This window comes from Plasmodium inui, assembly GCF_000524495.1.
Source record: "Plasmodium inui San Antonio 1 unplaced genomic scaffold supercont1.9, whole genome shotgun sequence".
NCBI lineage: Eukaryota > Apicomplexa > Aconoidasida > Haemosporida > Plasmodiidae > Plasmodium > Plasmodium inui.
In genome coordinates, this window is record NW_008481843.1 from 681347 (window position 1) to 698871 (window position 17525).

The 17525-nt window shown below is 45.5% G+C and overlaps 5 protein-coding genes across 5 annotated transcripts; 2 read left to right on the forward strand and 3 right to left on the reverse strand.

The window, feature by feature from the left end:
* Nucleotides 1-1043: 1043 nt before the first annotated feature.
* C922_02643 (histone acetyltransferase) lies at nt 1044-6329 on the forward strand (the record flags this gene model as incomplete). Its single annotated transcript, XM_008818242.1, has 4 exons — nt 1044-4589; nt 4798-5212; nt 5439-5953; nt 6168-6329. The coding sequence occupies 4 exons, from the start codon at nt 1044-1046 to the stop codon at nt 6327-6329; spliced, it is 4638 nt and encodes a 1545-aa protein (XP_008816464.1).
* A 1802-nt stretch (nt 6330-8131) lies between these two features.
* C922_02644 (hypothetical protein) lies at nt 8132-10488 on the forward strand (the record flags this gene model as incomplete). The annotated part of the gene is made up of 5 exons (XM_008818243.1): nt 8132-8617; nt 8799-9385; nt 9649-9686; nt 9890-10240; nt 10388-10488. 5 exons carry the CDS (start codon nt 8132-8134, stop codon nt 10486-10488), a joined length of 1563 nt encoding a protein of 520 aa, XP_008816465.1.
* A 763-nt stretch (nt 10489-11251) lies between these two features.
* On the reverse strand, nt 11252-12976 carry C922_02645 (hypothetical protein; the record flags this gene model as incomplete). Its single annotated transcript, XM_008818244.1, has 1 exon — nt 11252-12976. The coding sequence occupies one exon, from the start codon at nt 12974-12976 to the stop codon at nt 11252-11254; it is 1725 nt and encodes a 574-aa protein (XP_008816466.1).
* A 1449-nt stretch (nt 12977-14425) lies between these two features.
* C922_02646 (lipoyl(octanoyl) transferase) lies at nt 14426-15754 on the reverse strand (the record flags this gene model as incomplete). The annotated part of the gene is made up of 1 exon (XM_008818245.1): nt 14426-15754. The coding sequence occupies one exon, from the start codon at nt 15752-15754 to the stop codon at nt 14426-14428; it is 1329 nt and encodes a 442-aa protein (XP_008816467.1).
* Nucleotides 15755-16720: 966 nt separating this feature from the next.
* On the reverse strand, nt 16721-17181 carry C922_02647 (hypothetical protein; the record flags this gene model as incomplete). Its single annotated transcript, XM_008818246.1, has 2 exons — nt 16721-16873; nt 17107-17181. The coding sequence occupies 2 exons, from the start codon at nt 17179-17181 to the stop codon at nt 16721-16723; spliced, it is 228 nt and encodes a 75-aa protein (XP_008816468.1).
* Nucleotides 17182-17525: the final 344 nt, after the last annotated feature.

Genomic DNA, 17525 nt, shown 5'->3' on the forward strand with positions numbered 1-17525 from the left:
GATGGGTCCTTTATATATATATCCTCTAAAAGGTGCATCATGTGTGGCTTTTTTTATCTGGTACATCATTTGGGATGACCAACCAGCGAGGTAACTTCTTCGTCACGGCAACAACACCCCTGAGGGGTAAAAGCAGCTAGAAAAGAATACGAACACATTAAGTACACATAAAAGCCTATGCGAATGTATACGCGTGCATTTGTAGCGAAATGAGAAGGAGCTTCTTAGCGCATACTTCTGCCTGTCATCAGTGAGGAGGGGAAAAAAAAAAGAATGCCAAGTTGGACACGTATCTCCCCAAAGAGGAAAAATACAAAATTGGTGGAAACATTTTGCTATGCTAATTCACCTCTCAGCAGAACAGTGGTAACATTCATAAAATAGGGATATTTAATTTGATAAAATTAGGAAAAGTGCATCTAAGAAATATGTAATCGTTCCTTGACGCAAAAATTGACTTCCCAGTATCAAAGTTTACGAAAATGTCATGTGATTATAAAGCAAGCACGGTAGTAACTTTTATCTTCCGTTCCTCCTTCGGATGACCGTATTTTCAAATGCCGCCAACGTAGCTTTTTCTGGCCGTGCGATATTTCCAAAATTGGCGGAGTATACATTTTTCCCATTCGCGATTTTTTTTTTTCTTCTTCCCCCAAGGGTAATTTTTATACGCTGAATTATTCTTTCAATTGTTCTTTTTAAGAGGCTACAATTTTTCCTCTTGGTTTTTTTTTCTTTTGACGCATTTTGATACGTTTTTGTAATTTCCCCTTTTACGGGTTTTTCCCATTTGCGCGTTTTTCCAATGTATGGGATTTTTCTTTGCTTCTTTTTTTTCTCCCCGCGCGAATGAATTACCATTTTCGAGGTTTATTTTCCACTCGGGCACGGCCGCATAGCATCAGAGAGGGATGAAGAGTTGGGTGCATACCTCCTTTTTGCTGACCCCTTTGTACAAATGGGCCCCTGCTAGAATGACCATTTGTATGTCCCTTTTTAGTTTTTAATGCCCAGCCATCCGCCGAAGCTTGACGACGACGACAATGATGATGGATTACCTTATAAACGGGGAGAGGGAACCACTTTGGAAGGACTCAAGTCGTCATGTTTTGACAAATAAAATAAAGGAAAAAAATGAATATCCCCTCTTTTCTTATAACGAAGGGACGGACGAAGATGTCGACCTTTGGAATTTTTTGAAATACCAAAACGATGCATTCTTTTTTGATTCGGAGGAGAAGTGCATCGCTGAAATAGCCCCCAAGGGAGCAGGAGGGGGAGCAGGCTTGCTGGGGACGCCCAAGAGGAAGCGAATGCACTTCGAGTCCGGCGGCGGCGTTGCCAACCTCCTGCAGAGTTACCCCCCCGACGGTGGGGGCCACGGCTTGACCCACAGCGACGGTCTGGTAGACCCATCACGGGGTAGTACCACCCAGACTGTCAAACGTAGCACCCCCTTGGAAGCTTGCCGGGGTAGTCCCGCATGCGGTGAAACAAATCAGCAAACAAGTGAGCAAAAAAGCGATCGAAAAGCTGCGTGGGATTTTGTGTGCAAGAAGATGGGGACCGACCATTTGGATAGCCTGGACAGATCCCACGCCACCGGACACGCGGCGTCGCCCACTGGGCTGCTAGACCCATGCGAAGAGAATGATCGGGCTCGTTCGCACAAGGACAAAGAAGGAGGGGATCTTGAAGCCACGTCCACTACAATGTTGCCATCATTGCAGGTTGGAAAACCTGCAGGGGGGGAGGACTCCAGTGATGATCTCCCATATGGTGGCACGGAGAGGCGTCCCCTCCTTGGGGAAGATAAATTGGTGGAGTTGCCCCAAAGGTGGAAGGCCAGGAGTTGCATGGCGGAAGGGAACGACTGCAATGGGGGAGATGGAGCAAGCAATTCGTCGAACGGGGGTGGAGGAAGCAACTCACTGAGCGGTGGCGGCAACGCAGGGGGAGGCGGAGGAAGTGGAGGCAACCACGGCAGCAGTGGAGACGACGGGAAAGGAAATGAGAACCGTGGAAATGGCCACATGGATGATGGGCATCAGGAGGATAACCCGGAGGACGACAACGACGAGAAGAAGAAGAACGAACAGAGAAACCCCCCAAACCGCGAAGACAACATGCTGGGGGGTATTACAAACGGTGAAAATGCCATGCACCTGGGAGGGGACCCAAAAATGAATTACTTGCCCAACGGGAATGGAATGCTTAATGGGGGGTTAGGCATCGGAGGAATGGGCAGCGGCCCCACGCAAGGCAGTGGATACAACGAACTGAATGATCAGGATAGAGCAGTATCTAGTGGTCAAAGGAACATATCAGCCGGCGGTAATTACAGCAACAGTAGCAGCAGCATGAGCAAGGTGGAAAGTGGCCCCGTCAATTTTTCTTCCCCCAACAAGATACCGCCACATAGTCGGGGCGGCGTCATCGGGAATGGACCCCACATGACTGGGGCGAAGATTAGCGGGGAAAGTGGAAGTGTCAAAAACGGGACCACCTTGGCAGCAAACAAAAATGTAGGCATGAACAGTTTGAGCGATGTCGTGGGTAGCTCCAATATGAGCTTCGCCAAGAATAAACCCTTTATGGCGAACGCGCAAATGGGGGTTATGGGCAACGCGAATGGGGGGGCCGCCAAGGGGTCGCGAATGAACCACATGGGAGAAGCCAACCGAATGGGCGAAGCCAACCGAATGAATGGCTCCAACTTCAGAGACATGAACGATGAGTTCCCCCCGGAGAGCAAAAAAAAGGACACAGGGAGGAAAGAAATTATGGAAGGACCATTAAAAAACATCGACGTTAACAACTATCCCAACAGTGCCATCGGCATGGGAAGCAACAATATGAGCATGTCTCCCCCTCATGGAATGAATAGCGGAAATGCATTTTTAAACTGCAGCATGGGTCGAATGAATAGCCTGAATGCAATGAGAGGGATTGGCAATCAATACAGTGCAATGAATGTATCACCGATGATGGGTGCCGGTGGTAACTCTTACAGCTTCCATGTTCCTCCGTCTCATCCGTATGGCGGTATGAATTTGATGAATTCCATGGGGGCGATGGGGAGTGGTGTAGGGAACACCGTCGGGATTGGAGGTGGCTTCATCCCCGGAGGTCCCATCAACGAGATGCACGCGGGGGCGATGGGGGGGTCGATTAGCGGTATGTCCAGCGGTATGGGAAGCGGCCTGATGAGCGGCCCGCATGGGAGTGTCCCCCTGGGGAACAGCCCAAGCAAGACAGGAAGCATCATGCAAGCAGCGGGGTCGAAGGGAACCAGAAATGTAAGCATCAGAAGTGTAGGCGAAAACGGAGAAGAAACGGAAAGTGGAAAAAAAAACAATAACATACATTCAAATAGTAGAGCCACAAACAAAATGAATAACAACATCGAAGGTAACAAAAACGGAATTAAGAATATCCGAATGGAGGATCTCACCTTTAATGAAAGCTTATATTTAAAAAACGTCGATGGTCTTGATCTGAGTAAAAACTTTGTCAATGGAAAATATTGCTCCAAGTTACCCCCTAATGAAAAAATCTATAACATTGTTAGCGACATTGTGAATAATTCCCTCGTGGATTATTTGCTCGATTTTTACAATAACGAGAGTTTGCTTTATAATGAGAAGTCTGAGATGTCGGATGGGAACAGCGGGGTGGATACCGTCACAAAAGGCGACGAACTGAAGGGTATCGTCACTCAGGATGAGCAGGAGGCAGAAAAGGAGAATTTGCAAAACGCGAAGGAGAAAGTCGAAGAGGAGAACAAAGCGGAACTTTGCGAGGGGGGACAGGCCCTGAATGATGACAATGCCAAGGAAACAGTTAAGAAGCGGAAGCTAGACGGGGGGGGCACTGACGATGGCGTCGCCGACGGAGGTACCCCAACAGGGGAGGCTACACCAGAGAACCCTGCAGAAGGACAGACGGGTAAAGAGCATGACTCTGTGATGGTCCCAGAGGAGCAGCTCAAGGGTGAGGGCTCCCCCAGTCAGACGGATAAAAAAGACCTCCCAAGTGAGAACATCAGTGTTAATAACGGGAATGAGGACAAGGTGGACGCGGTGCAAGTGAGGGAGGTTGCCACCGTCAGCAGTGATAGCGGCAAAGGTGCTGCCAATGATGGGGGAAATGCTGGGGCGAATGATGCCGCCAATGATCGGGGCAGGCTGGAGCGCGAACAGGACGAAAACAACAAGTACATCTTGACCGAAATAACCAAGAGCATATGTTCCATAATAAATCTGCAACAGCTCATGCCAGTGAACAACAGATTAAGCAAACCCAATTTGATTTATGATCCGAATTATGAGACCATTTATTCAAAGTGGAAAACGTTTTTGCGGAAAGAGCAATCCAGTGGCAATGTTATCAGCATGTGTTTCTCCAGGGATTTTCTCTACACCGTTTTGCTGTGCAATTATGTGACCATAATTGAGGATTTAAAGAAGACCGCCGTGAAGAAGAAAATAAAATACTTTTTTCTGAACCTCTGCCTGGAGGCCGGGTTGTCTGCCAACGTCGCCCACATGCTCTTCATCAATGCGGCCAAGCAGAGCAACAAGTTGCAGGTGAGGGGGAGCAGCGATGAGAAGTGGTTCCAAGGAGAAGCCGTTCCGAGGATCTATTCCGAGTAGCTCCGCTGAAGAGTGGCTCATTGTACCCTTTCGTTTGAGAACACTGCGTGGAGTACCACCCCTTCTATGCTTCCCATTTGTGCCTCTCATTTGTGCCCACTTACACCTCTGTGCCGACATTTCCCCCACCACCCACCTGTAGTCCCTCTTGCCATCTGAAACCGGCCTTGGATACCTGCATCGAGACGCAGGAGGAGCCAAAGAAGAAAACATGGGCATCATCACCTTCGAGTGCATAACGAATGACAGAGAACCCGATCACTTAATCAAACTGATTACTCTGAAAAATATTTTCTCCAGACAGCTACCGAAGATGCCTCGAGAGTATATCGTTCGGTTAGTCTTCGATCGGAATCATTACACTTTTTGTCTTTTAAAAAAGGACACGGTAATTGGGGGAGTCTGTTTTAGGCCTTACTTTGAGCAGAGGTTTGCTGAAATAGCCTTTCTCGCAGTTACCTCTACGGAACAGGTGAAGGGCTACGGCACGAGGTTGATGAACCATCTGAAGGAGCATGTGAAAAAGTTCGGCATCGAGTACTTCTTGACGTATGCGGGTAGGTCTCGGCGCCATCGGGGGGAGCACTCCGATCTGTTGAGTTGTACATCTTTACAGCGTTTCTCATCTTCACCACGCTGCACATCTTTACAGCGTTTCTCATCTTCACCACGCTGCACATCTTTACAGCGTTTCTCATCTTTACCGTGCTGCTCCTCTTCATCACTCTGCACATCTTTACCGCGTTTCTCATTTTCACCACGCTGCCCCTCTCCCCCTTGCAGACAACTTCGCCATCGGATACTTCCGCAAGCAGGGATTCTCACAGAAGATTTCCATGCCCAAGGAAAGATGGTTCGGTTACATCAAGGATTACGACGGAGGAACCCTAATGGAGTGCTATATATTCCCGAACATAAATTACCTCCGACTATCGGAGATGTTATACGAGCAGAAAAAGACCGTAAAGAAGGCCATTCATTTTATTAAGCCACAAATCATTTTTAAGGGGCTCAACTTCTTTGTGCAAAATAAAGGAGTTAATAATCCCATTCACCCGAGTAACATCCCGGGGCTGCTGGAAGTCGGATGGAAAAAGGAAGTGAAGTATTTCCCAAAGAAGGCGCAAAACAAGGATGTACAGCTAAAGGACCAAATTTTAGGCGTCCTGGACTTCCTCGAAAAGCAGCAGTCCGCTTGGCCCTTCCTCAAACCTGTGAGCCTGTCGGAGGCCCCCGACTACTATGACATTATAAAGGAGCCCACGGATATTTTGACCATGAGGAGGAAGGCCAGACATGTACGTTACCGTGCGGGAGGATGTAAAAAGCGGGCATGCCAAGCGGGCATGTCAAGTAGGCATGTCAAGGAGGCATGTCAAGTAGGCATGTGAAGCGGACATGGGCGATTTCGCCCGTCTGGTGGAAAGCCGCTCCATGCCTGCGCCTACCCCGCTGCCTCTCTGTGTACACCTCTTCATTTGACCAACCTGTGCGCCTTTCTTCCCTCCGCAGGGCGAGTACAAAACCAAGGAGGACTTCGGAATTGAGCTGAAGCGCATGTTTGATAACTGCCGCCTGTACAACGCCCCCACGACGATCTACTTCAAATACGCCAACGAGCTGCAGGCGCTTATTTGGCCCAAGTATGAGTGCATAAGTGATGGAGGAAAGTGAGCTGATAATTTTTGGAGTAGAGTAATATTTGGAGTAATATCTGGAGCAATACTTAAGAAGAAAGAACAACATGGTGGGGGTGTCACCGGAACATATTTGTTAAAGAATGAACCACTATCTCAGGGGAGAGCTACTACACCAAGGAGACCTTCCCTTTTGCGTCGCCTACTGAGAAGACTACCAACGGTGCATATGTATTTACTTGTACATATGTTAGTACATTTGTCCATACGAATAAGCGCATGATCGTGCAGTGGTACACCTTTCCTCGAGCGATCCCCTCCCCCCTCATACTCCTGCATTCGCCCTTACCTAAGCTCATTAGCAGGGGGGAGGATGTGGACGCGCCTTCCAACCCCGTTACGCCAGCTGTTCTTGCTTTTTAACGTATCGCTTTGCTGCTCCCACTCATGTTGGCGTTGATGCGCGTCCCACACCGTGTCACCCTCTTTTTTTCTTTTCTCTTCCCCCTTTCTGATGTTTCGTTTTTCCATGTAGTATATGCCAAGAGCATTCCGCATTCACGCTGGTGTTTTTTTTTTCTTTTTTTCCCATTTTTTACGTTATTTTGTGAAAATTTCCCGCCTGCATTTTTCCCCCAGTTCTGCCCCTTTTTTCAAACGGTGTGCAAAGACGCGGCAAAAGAAAAAGAAAAAAAAAAAAAAAAAAGAAGAAATACACTTTTTTTTTTTTTTTTCTCAAATTTTAACATTTAGAAAAATAAAAATATTTAAAATATTTCATCACAGGTTTTACGTGCCAGTTTGGTATTCTCTTGTCTTATCCAATTTTGCAGCGTTGTATTTTTCTCACCATTTGGCTGCCCCTTGGAACGACACCATGTGTGTGACCCTTTCCTTTTTGATGCTGCAAAATGAGCCAGCTCATCCCTTTGGCGATTCCCCCAAATGGCCATTAATTGGGCGCACAAAAATTGGGCACAAAAACTGGGCATACAAAAATTGGACGACCAGCCATCCTTAGCTTGCGCGTCGTAGTTGATTCGTTCAAGTGAGTCGTTCAGGCGAGTTGGGAAAAAAGTTCTACACCGTCGCCCCCGTGTAAGGAAGCCCCAATAGGTCCACATTTGAATAGAGAGGCTCCGTTGTGCGTGTGCTGCAGAGCTCCCCCAGACCCAACCACAAAAATGGTAATCAAAGGACGAGTGAGAGGACTTTTACAGTTTTAGGCTACCTACATGTATATACGTCAAACAGGGGATCAATTACATGAACATAAAAAAAAAAGGAAACAAAGAGGAGGGGGGGGGTGTAAACAGAAATTAGAAAATTGACCCCTTTTTTTCAGTGTGGTACACAGAGAGGCATCATAAAAGTGAGATCCTCTCTTTCTGGGGTGGTTGCTCACGTAGCCCCTTCAGCTAGGAGGAAGACTCGCGGAGAGGTATAATTAGCCAAAGGAGTTTTATTCCCAACATTTTCTGCAGATAAATGTTGAATGAAATGCGACTGTTTTTTTCCCCCACACTTGGGTGCAACGGTTTTGCTTCGAATGAGCCACGTAACCTCTGGGAAGAGTTAGCACCTGTGCGCGCGTGCACATGGATGTATGCACCCCACATGTGAACTGGGGCTCGCCAAGCGGAGAAACGTCCCCTCTGGGACCCCCCAATTGGCGCGAGGAAGACAACAGACAAGGTATAACGCGTAGCACGCACATGCATGGGAAGACAAAGGAGCAGACGGACGAGAACACGGACGAAGCAGACGCCCCCCTCGTGACCAGGCGGACGCACCCACCTCTTTACCCTGTGGGGGCAGGACTCGCAGAAATGAAGAAACATGTTTCATCTATATGAATTGCTAATGTTCTTTTTGAGGCACCCGAGAGATAAGTATGATGAGGAGTTTCTTGGACCCATCTTCCTTCACTTTAATGGAAAAAATTACTACAGGAGGGACATGATTATTAACAATCGCCGAGGGGAAAAGCTCAAGTGCTGTTTCTTTACTCCTTTTAACTACAATGAAAATACACCTTGTGTTATTTACACTCATTCGAGTTGTAGCTGCCAGCTGGAGGCCTTGGACATCCTGCACATTCTGCTGATATGTGAGTGTTCCATTTTTTCCTATGATTGCTCGGGGTGTGGTTTATCCGATGGTTATTTCTCTACAAGTGGATGGAATGAATCGCAGGATCTGTTTCTGATTCTGCACCATTTGAGGAATGTAGAACACGTGAAGAACTTCGCCCTCTGGGGGAAGTACTCCGGCGCAGTTAGCTCCATCATTGCGGCGTCTCTGGACGCCAACATTAAGTTGCTGGTAAGGGGGAGGGGGCCGCCGGTGTCAAGCACCGCGATGTGGAGCGGTGCCATGTGTTGCGACCCGTTGTGATATGTTGCGATCCGCTTCGATCTGTCGCGATCTGTTGCAATATGTTTCGACATGTTTCCACCCGTCTGACCTCCCCACGCGAGTATCCCCCTGCTCCCCCTCGCCGCAGATCGTGGACTCCCCCTACGTGTCCCTAACCGAGCTGTACAAAACGACGTTCCACCTGAGCGCCAAGGGAAAGGGAGAAATCATTTTTAAAAACATCTGCCTCTACTTCGCTAAAAGGAAAATTAAAAAAAAGTTCCACTACGACATAGAAAACATATGCCCCATCTTCTTCATTGAAAATATCACCATCCCCACAATATATATAATCTCAAGGAACGACAAAATTGTGCACCCAGCCCACAGCCTATACCTAGCATACAAGCAGAAGAGTCAGCAGAAGATTATTTACACATGTGAGAAGGCAGCCCATGCGTATGAATCATTTTCCTATGACAATAAATTGACGGCAGCAATCCGGACGGTGCTATTTGGAGCAGAAAAAGCTCATGTCCAAAATGTGTTCAGTGTGTATACATACATGAGAATATTTAACGAGCTCATGGAGAAATATGCTCATGAGTTTTTCTTTATCGATTCGTTAATTCGAAAAAAGTTGGGTAAGAAGGATAAGATTATTGACAAGGTTAAGCGATTCATTTGTTTCAAATACCAGTCGAAGGATTCTCTCACTTCATCCAGCTGCTTCAAGTAAGGGTCCTATCGTTGGGGCGATCTATACGATGCCAAGTAGGCAGTCCCTTCTCCCCCCAGAAGGAACTACGCAGAGATGCATAAATGTCCATCTCTACTTTCAGCAAACCAATGCCTAAAATATGGCTATATCCATTTTCTCCGCTGATGGCAGTGGTTGAAGCGGGAGTAGCTGCCGAGGAAGTAGACTCATCAATGGAAGAAGCCCAATGCTTTATCCACTGCTCACTTATTTCTGTTTCCACTTTTTCCTCCTTCAGTCAATCCACCATCGATTCCATCCGTGACGCGAGTACAAGTAACAATTCGCCCCTTCGGGGGAAAGGGCAGACTGCGCAGTTGTGATGACTCCACTGCGGTGAATGCATTGCTATGCCTACCCCTGATATCATACCAATTGGGGAAGTGATCCGTCCTACTGGCCCCCCTTCGCTCGGTTCTCCCATTTACATAACCGCTATGTTGTCGTTCCCCCCCTCCACACACACACGCACATACCAGCAGGCGAAAATGACTACATGCAGTACGACCCATCCAAGAATGGCCTGTGTTGGAAATACAAAAGTTTATCAGGTGAGCAGGACAAACGAGACAAGCACGGGCTGAGCGAAGAACAGGACTCCTGTGAGGACCACGGACTGGCGGACGAATATGAATACCCATTTCAAGATGTTCCCGATTTTCTGGGTAGCCAGGATGCAACAGAGAATGTGCCTGATGCATCTCCCCTGAGGGGGTACGATGCGAATAAGGTACCCGCGTTCAGGCCAACAGTCCACCCAGGCGAGCAATTGGGGCAAAGACGGTTTAACTTATTGCACATGCATAGCGCGCGCAGTTCCCTCAAGTCAAGTAAGCACATATAAGAAAAGTAAAAAGAAACAAAGTGAGGCAAAACGAGACAGAAAATGACATAACAGAACATAACGGAACAGAACAAAACACAATGTGATAAAAATTTGCACACCGCGCGACACCTTTCCCCCCCCCCTCTAACAGAAAAGAGCACGTACAAGAAGTCCCTAACGTGGGACACCAAGTTACAGAGCGCGGTCACGTATTCCAAGGAGGACTGCCCCTTCGAGCTTCTAAAAAGTTAGACTTTTCGCCCTTTCGCCTTCTCGTCTTTTCAATTTTGTACCATTATTAATGTTTTAGTTGCGCAAGATACAGGCAAGCAGAGAGACGCGCGTGCGTGTCTACAGGTATCCTTAAAGCGGAGGTGGCTGTATTTTTGCGTCTTTTCTTTTCTCCTTTTCTCCTTTTTTTTTTTATTTTTTTTTTTTTTTTTTTTTTTTTTTTTTTTTTTTTTTTTTTTTTTTTTTTTTTTTTTTTTTGTTCCGATGACCAGGCATCTCTCATCTGTGTGGTCTCTACCTCCCACTCACCTGAAACTGCCCCCTCCAAGCCTGTTGAGGCTCTTTTATTAAGACATATTCAACACCTTATTCTTACAAAACTGTGATTTTGCCTCACAGCAGATGTTTGACTTTTTTAAGTGGCACCACTTTGACGTTTCACCTCTCACAGGGCGAAGCCATTGTAATGTTTGATTACCCCTCCCTACTGTAACCGCATACGCTATAGTTGCTTTACTCTTTTTACCGTTATTTTGAACGCATGGGGAAGGGAGAAGGGAGACGCGAAGAGTTCGTGCCCCTTCGATCAACTTCTATGTTTCGCGTTTGAAGAGTTTTTCATGGTTTTATTTTGTTCACGGAGAAGTGGACGCAGAGGGGGAACGGCGTCTATGCACCTGGGGGCAAAATGGCAACGCCTCGGTAAGCGCGAGGCAATTGCAATGGGAACGCAACCGCATTCGCAACCGAAACCGAAACCGTAACTGCAGCCCCCCTTGTGCACTTACTCCTCGCCGCAACACCTGTTTAGGAAGCTGCAGAAGCGCGACTTGCCCTTCGTCTGCTTGGGGACGTACTCCAAAATGGTGGCGGGGCGCACGGATACAATTGCCTGCCCATTGCTGTTCGCATAGGAAGGCATAAAGTTTGACCGCGTTTTCCCGGACTCATTTCTGTACACGTTCTGAGATGAAGAGTAGTTTTCCTTATACACGTGGATGTTGGATGGCACGGAAAGGTTATGTTGCTGAGATTCTATTCGGCCCTTCACATCCGAGTAATAGTTCCCCTGGCCGACGTTCTCTTCTACTGACTTGGACATGTCTCGTCTGGAGTCGTTAAAAGACTCTCTGATTAGCTGCTCGCTCATCACTTGGTTCATATTGTACTCGTTGTATCTGCCGTTTCTGCCGTCTCTGTGGTTGTAGGTGAAGAGGTGGTTATCCGAAGCGTATCCGTTGTTTCCGCTTCGCAGGTTGCTCGCACCACTGCTAGCTATCCGGTTGCTGCCGCTCCTTTCCTCCGTTGCCTGGTTCAAAGACACGCCATAACTGCCCTCCCCTCCGTTGGAAGAATTCCGTTGGAGAGCCTCACGAAGCTCCTCCTTCGTTGTGGGAAGGTGTATGCTGACATGCGTGATATTCGACTTCTTATACAGATCGTCTTCTCTGTAATGCCCGGTCTGCACTGTACCTTGTGCGTTTTCCCTCGATATGGATTCACCGTCGTGTAGCCGTTGACCGATGTGTAGGTCCTGCCCGCTGGATAAATATTCCTCGTTAGGCGTTCCTTCCGCATTTCCCGCGGCGTCTCCATAGTTGTCACCTTGCTTCCTGTCTTCACCTTCCTCACCCTCCTCATGCGTGGCCTCATTATACGTGGTTTCATTTTTATGTTCCAATTTCCCCCCACAGGAGTCTTCATCCGATTCGCTTCTCACGACGGAGTGACTTCCCCGATGTGGTCCTTTAAACTTCTCCATTTCGGTGGACGGGAACATTTGCACTGGAAAATATACAGCGGGGGAACAAGTATCATTTCGAGACTCCATATTTCTGTACGTTTCCTTATTGTACATATCCTGGCTTTCGTTCGCTTCTGCTACTGCGTAAAAGTTATTTCTGTCGGAGACTCCCCTTGCCATCTGAGGGACCATCACCCTGTTTGTATATTCCTGTTTGGTACTACTATTTATGATTCTCTCCCTTTTAGCCATTTCGCAGATTGAAGGAATTTCGATCACATCTGTGAGGACCTCCTTCTCGATTTTTTTGACCTTCAGGACAGGAATAACTCGCTCAATGATTAGGGGGACTTTTTTCTCTATGATATTTTGCTTATGAAGATACACAGGTATTTCTACGATTTTATTTCTGTACTCTATTTTTGGGATGTGTATAATTTTCTCCTTCTCTATCAGCTTGGGCTCATACTTAATTTTGTCTAAATAGATTGGCTTGGAAATGTGCTTCGTCTTGTAAGTGATTATTGGTTTGACGACATCGACATATTTGTTGACGAATTTGATTTCTTCCTTCTCTATGATTTTTTCCACATACTGGGTCACGGGCACCTTGACGATCTTTTCCTGGCGTATGGGCTTAAGGATTTTGTTGCCCAGGTTTCTGGAGTGCTCGAAGGTGTACGGGACATTATTGGGTGCGTTGGACAAGTTTTCCGTGTTCGCCGTGTGGGCTATGTTTTCCGTCTTCACTGCAGGGTGTTCCATTTTGCAGACACAAGGAGGAGGAGTACAGAACAGGAAAATTGGCAAACAAGTAGATATATGTATACATGCGCGTGCGTGGTTTACTGCTCTTTTTTTGGGGGGGACGACAAAGACAAAATGAGCTGAGATAAAAATGGTCAAATATTTTTATACAACAAGGAAGATATCTCTCTGTGGCTCTATCCCGCAATGTTGCTAACCGTTGAGGCAGTTGACAAGGTAAAAAGAAAAAAAAAAAAAGGGATCCAACTGGCTCTCGCACAAAAGTGTATAGGCGATTGGGGGTGAAAAAAGGTTTTCCCCAGGTGCGCCTTAAACAATATGCTTATACAAATACGTGCTAACAAAGGTGTTAACTAAAATGACTCTTTTACAAGATGATGGAGGGAAAAAAATGCTTTTAAAAGAAGACAACAGCGAGTAAATGCCATGTAAACACTTCGCAGACGCTATCCCACAGTGTTTTGCGGAAAATGTGACAAAACGTGGTTTCCTGGGGGGATAACAGAATGGAAAGAGGTGAACTGATGGCACAAGACGGCGGAGGTTACTTAAATCAAACGTGAGTGAAACGTATTCTCAGCTGGTCGAAAGAAGTTTTTTGTAATTTATTTTGTTTGTTCATTCTGTTTATTCATTTTGTTTATTCATTTTGCTTATTCATTTTTTTTGTTAATTTTGTTTATTCAATTTGTTTATTCATTTTGTGCATCCATTATGTTTTGTCATTTTTTATGTACTATTTATATGTACATTTTTTTTTTTATACATTTGCATGTACACACGCTTGTCACGGTTCAAAATGTAGAATGATTTAAATCACGTGGCTAGCTCGTTCAGGTAAAAACAACGCTATGTTCACGTTTAAAGCCAAAAAAAGAAAAAAAATAAAAAAGGAAAAAAAAAAAAAAAAATATGCATATACACACCCGCTTTGGCTACCTATAAGGCCATTTATTTCAAGTGAAGATTTGCAGCACGGTCACGAAAATGTTCTACGCTAAATGTTCATGTGGAATACATATTTTATGTTCCCCTTAGAGAGCTGCGCTCACGTCGGAAGCAACAAATATTGACCACTTGCAGGGCGATAGACAACTCTTCGTTTAGTACCATTGAAAATGAGCACAGTTGATCTGAGCCTTGTAGTTTTCTTCTAACACTTTTGGATTACACAACTGTTTGGTGTGTGCACTTTTTTTGTGACTTGTTGATGCGAATGTTTTTTTTTTTTTTTGTCAAGCTGCACAGGTAGCCATTTTGAAAAAAAAATTTATAGGGAACTTTTTTTACAAATTGAAATTTAAGCAAATTCGTAGGGCAAATTGCTAAACCTATGAAGGCTCACATTTGGGTGTTTACACTTCCCCCTCTCCCATCGAACTTCGTATGCTTCTTCTGAAATGTGTCCCTTCATGGCCATTGCTACAAATAGGCAAATCAAAACAATTAAGCAAAAAGGTCGCCTATATCGCTCGAAATCTTCACCTTGGCATTAAAAATGGTTCCTAGTGAGTCTACACAGTTAACTACTAATTCGTTGAGGAGCGAGGAGTGGATAGCCATTTCGCTTTCTCGTTCGGGATTCTGGCTGACTCCTGTTTTATCTCTATATTTTACTTCATCCAGCTCATGCATCGAGGTGTAATCAGCGTGACTCATGCCGCAGGGAAGCAAATATTTCAAAAAGTTCCTGTCAAGGTTGAAATTTAAAGCCATTCCGTGCATAGATATGTATTTTCTTATTTTCAAACCGATTGAAATAAGCTTTTTATCTTTGTGAAAAACACCAATGGAATCTTCCTTAGTATGTGCTTTTATTTTAAATTTGCCCAAAGTTTCGACTCCAATTTTTTGGATGTTATTTACTGTTTTGTGTATATCAAACGAACTTTCTGTCTTTGCATTTAGGTTCGCGTTGCATCGGTGTGGAAGCGTTTCCTCGTTGTGTCCCTCCATTTTAGGGTGTTCCCCCTCGTAATGATCCTTACGTTGGGACGAATGGGAGACACCCCTTTGGCTATGGTTAGAGGGATACTTTTTTAAATCTAAAATAAAGTATAAGATTAGCTGCCCCGGTCCATGGTATGTTGTCTTTCCTCCTCTGTTAATACGATATATCGGCATTTTCACATTATCTGCATTTTGTGAAAAGCTGTCAAAATAGTTTTTCCCTTCATCATAATTTTCGCTCTCGTCTATTTCGCTTTTAATATATCCCTGTTTGGTAACAAATTGGGAAAGGCTCCTTTCGTCGAAGGTGTTGTATATGTCCCCTAACTCCTCAATGTAGTAACTCTTTTTATCGAGGAGGATGTCACCCAGGTGTGCTGAGCTGCCCAAGGTATAGCATGGAGTGTGCTGAAGAATGAAGCAAAAATCATATTTTTTAAGATTTTTTTCAAACCTCTTAATTTTAACTTTCACCAATTGGGGTATGTTCGAACGTATAGGGAATTTGTTTCCGTTTTGCAAATTAATTTTGGATTGATGCAACCAGTTTTGCAGTTCAAAGGCGAGTTTGTAATTTATAAGCTTTTCGCTCAAGTCGAAAATGAGAATTTCATTTGTCGCGTGTGCTTCCCGTGTGTTGTACTTTTTCTTTTTTAAAGACGAACTGATTGGCTGTGCAAACGATGCTCTGCCCGTTTTGTATTTCATGCCCTTAAGCAGAGCACACCTTCTTCGGAGGATTTGTTCTCCATTCTTTAACTTTTTCGTGGAGGAACGGATCACAAGGCTTATCGCAGCCTGCATCAAAAGGAGTTTCTTGATCATTTAGGGGAAGTAAAGCCGGGGGGAGGTGCGTGGTGCGTATGTAACGCTGTCCTACTATGGTGTGGTTTATTCTGTTCGTTTACAGCTTTCTTATCTAGTTAGTGGCCAGGGGGTGTGGGTGGAGAATGATTGTTTCCCAAATTTTATCCTTTCTCTGACAGATCCGAACTCCCCCGAATTAGTCACAAAAGTTGGTCTTATATTTTTTTTTACAAAGTTGTGAGCAGCCATACAGTGATGAATATCGCCATCCCTATGGCCCCTTTCTGTTCCTACAAGTACGACGTGCCTAGTTAAAAAGAAGCGGTAAATGCTTTTGGGGAAAATATCTTAACAGAAAAAATTATCAATATGGAGTTAACCAAAGTTGTAGAACGATGTCCCCAAACTTTTGCAAACGGAAGAACGGAAGGTCTACTTGCATTTTCATGTTTGAATTTTTTTTTTTTTTTTTTACAATAATTTCCTCAACCTTTAAGAGTGACAGTAAACAGATTAATTCACGCGTTGAGTGGATATAATTGCTTTCTTTTTTTTTTTTTTTAAATCAATATGGTTGCCACTTTTTTCCGCCTCTTTCGCTTTTCCTTCAAATTGTTTCAAAGGTTCGTTTTAATTGCGGCGTGAAATTAATCCGCGTCCTGTAAGTTTTATTTAATAAAAAAAAATGAGGACACATACGAATGAATTACCACCGGATACATGTGTCGGGGAGTTAAAAAACAGCAGGTGTCTGTTTACATGCTGGCGACACATGAGGGGCAACACGGCGGAATAATAATTTACACGATTCGCAAGTGCCCACGCATGCTGCCATGGTACTTCTAACTGTGCTCACGAAAGATACGACTGTGCTTCTAACTGTGCGCACGCATGATGCTATGATTCTTCTATATCAGCACACAAACAATACTTCTACCTGTGCACGGGAGCACCTCCAATGTACGCGCGCCCTGGGCTCCCCCCTCAGCCTATCAATATTTTGGGGATTAGTTTAAAGGGGTTCAGCGTAAACTCGTCATTGTAGTAAAGTCCGTATCCAAATATGAATGGCGTGAAGCAATAAAACATGAGTGGCCTTATGATGTAATCGCACAGGTGAATTGACAGGACATACGTCTGCAAAAAGTGGTGGTGAGTTTGGCGGCAAGTGTGAGGCACGGGGAGGTGGGCATGCTGGCGTGTACTGGCAAGTACTGCCGCAGATCCCAATGGGCATACAGATCGGGAAGGAGTGTCCCCTCCATTATTTTCCCCACATGCATCATTTTCGCAGTGTCAAGTGGAAAAGAAGAAACTCTTTTCTCCTTTGAGCTCATTCGCGAGCGACCTGAAGGCACACGTTCCTTTACCTTGTTAATCAGCTTTGAGGAAAGGGAGTTTTTGTCCCCCTTTCCCTTCGTGGACTCCGGTTTGTTAAAATTCATGTTTTGACGGGCGGGGGGGCTTTACTCGACCAGGGCGATGATCTGTATGTTTGTTCCGTTTTGGTGCAACAGGCAAGGGGCAGAAAGTGAAGCGTGGGTGACTTGTTTGGTTTAGCTTTGCTTCGTTTTAATTGGCTTGACTTCACTTTAATTCGCTTGACTTCCTTTTGCCTCGCTTTTTTTTTTTCCCCTTAACTGCGAACATGGCAACTCGTTGTAAGTGGTCCGCCGAGCGACGACCTAACTAGCAGCGTGTGACTCCGCCGACAAATGGGGACCCTTCTCCTTCCGTAAATCGTATCCGCGTAGTTCCGCATAAGTGGAGCTAAAAGCTAAAGCGGGAT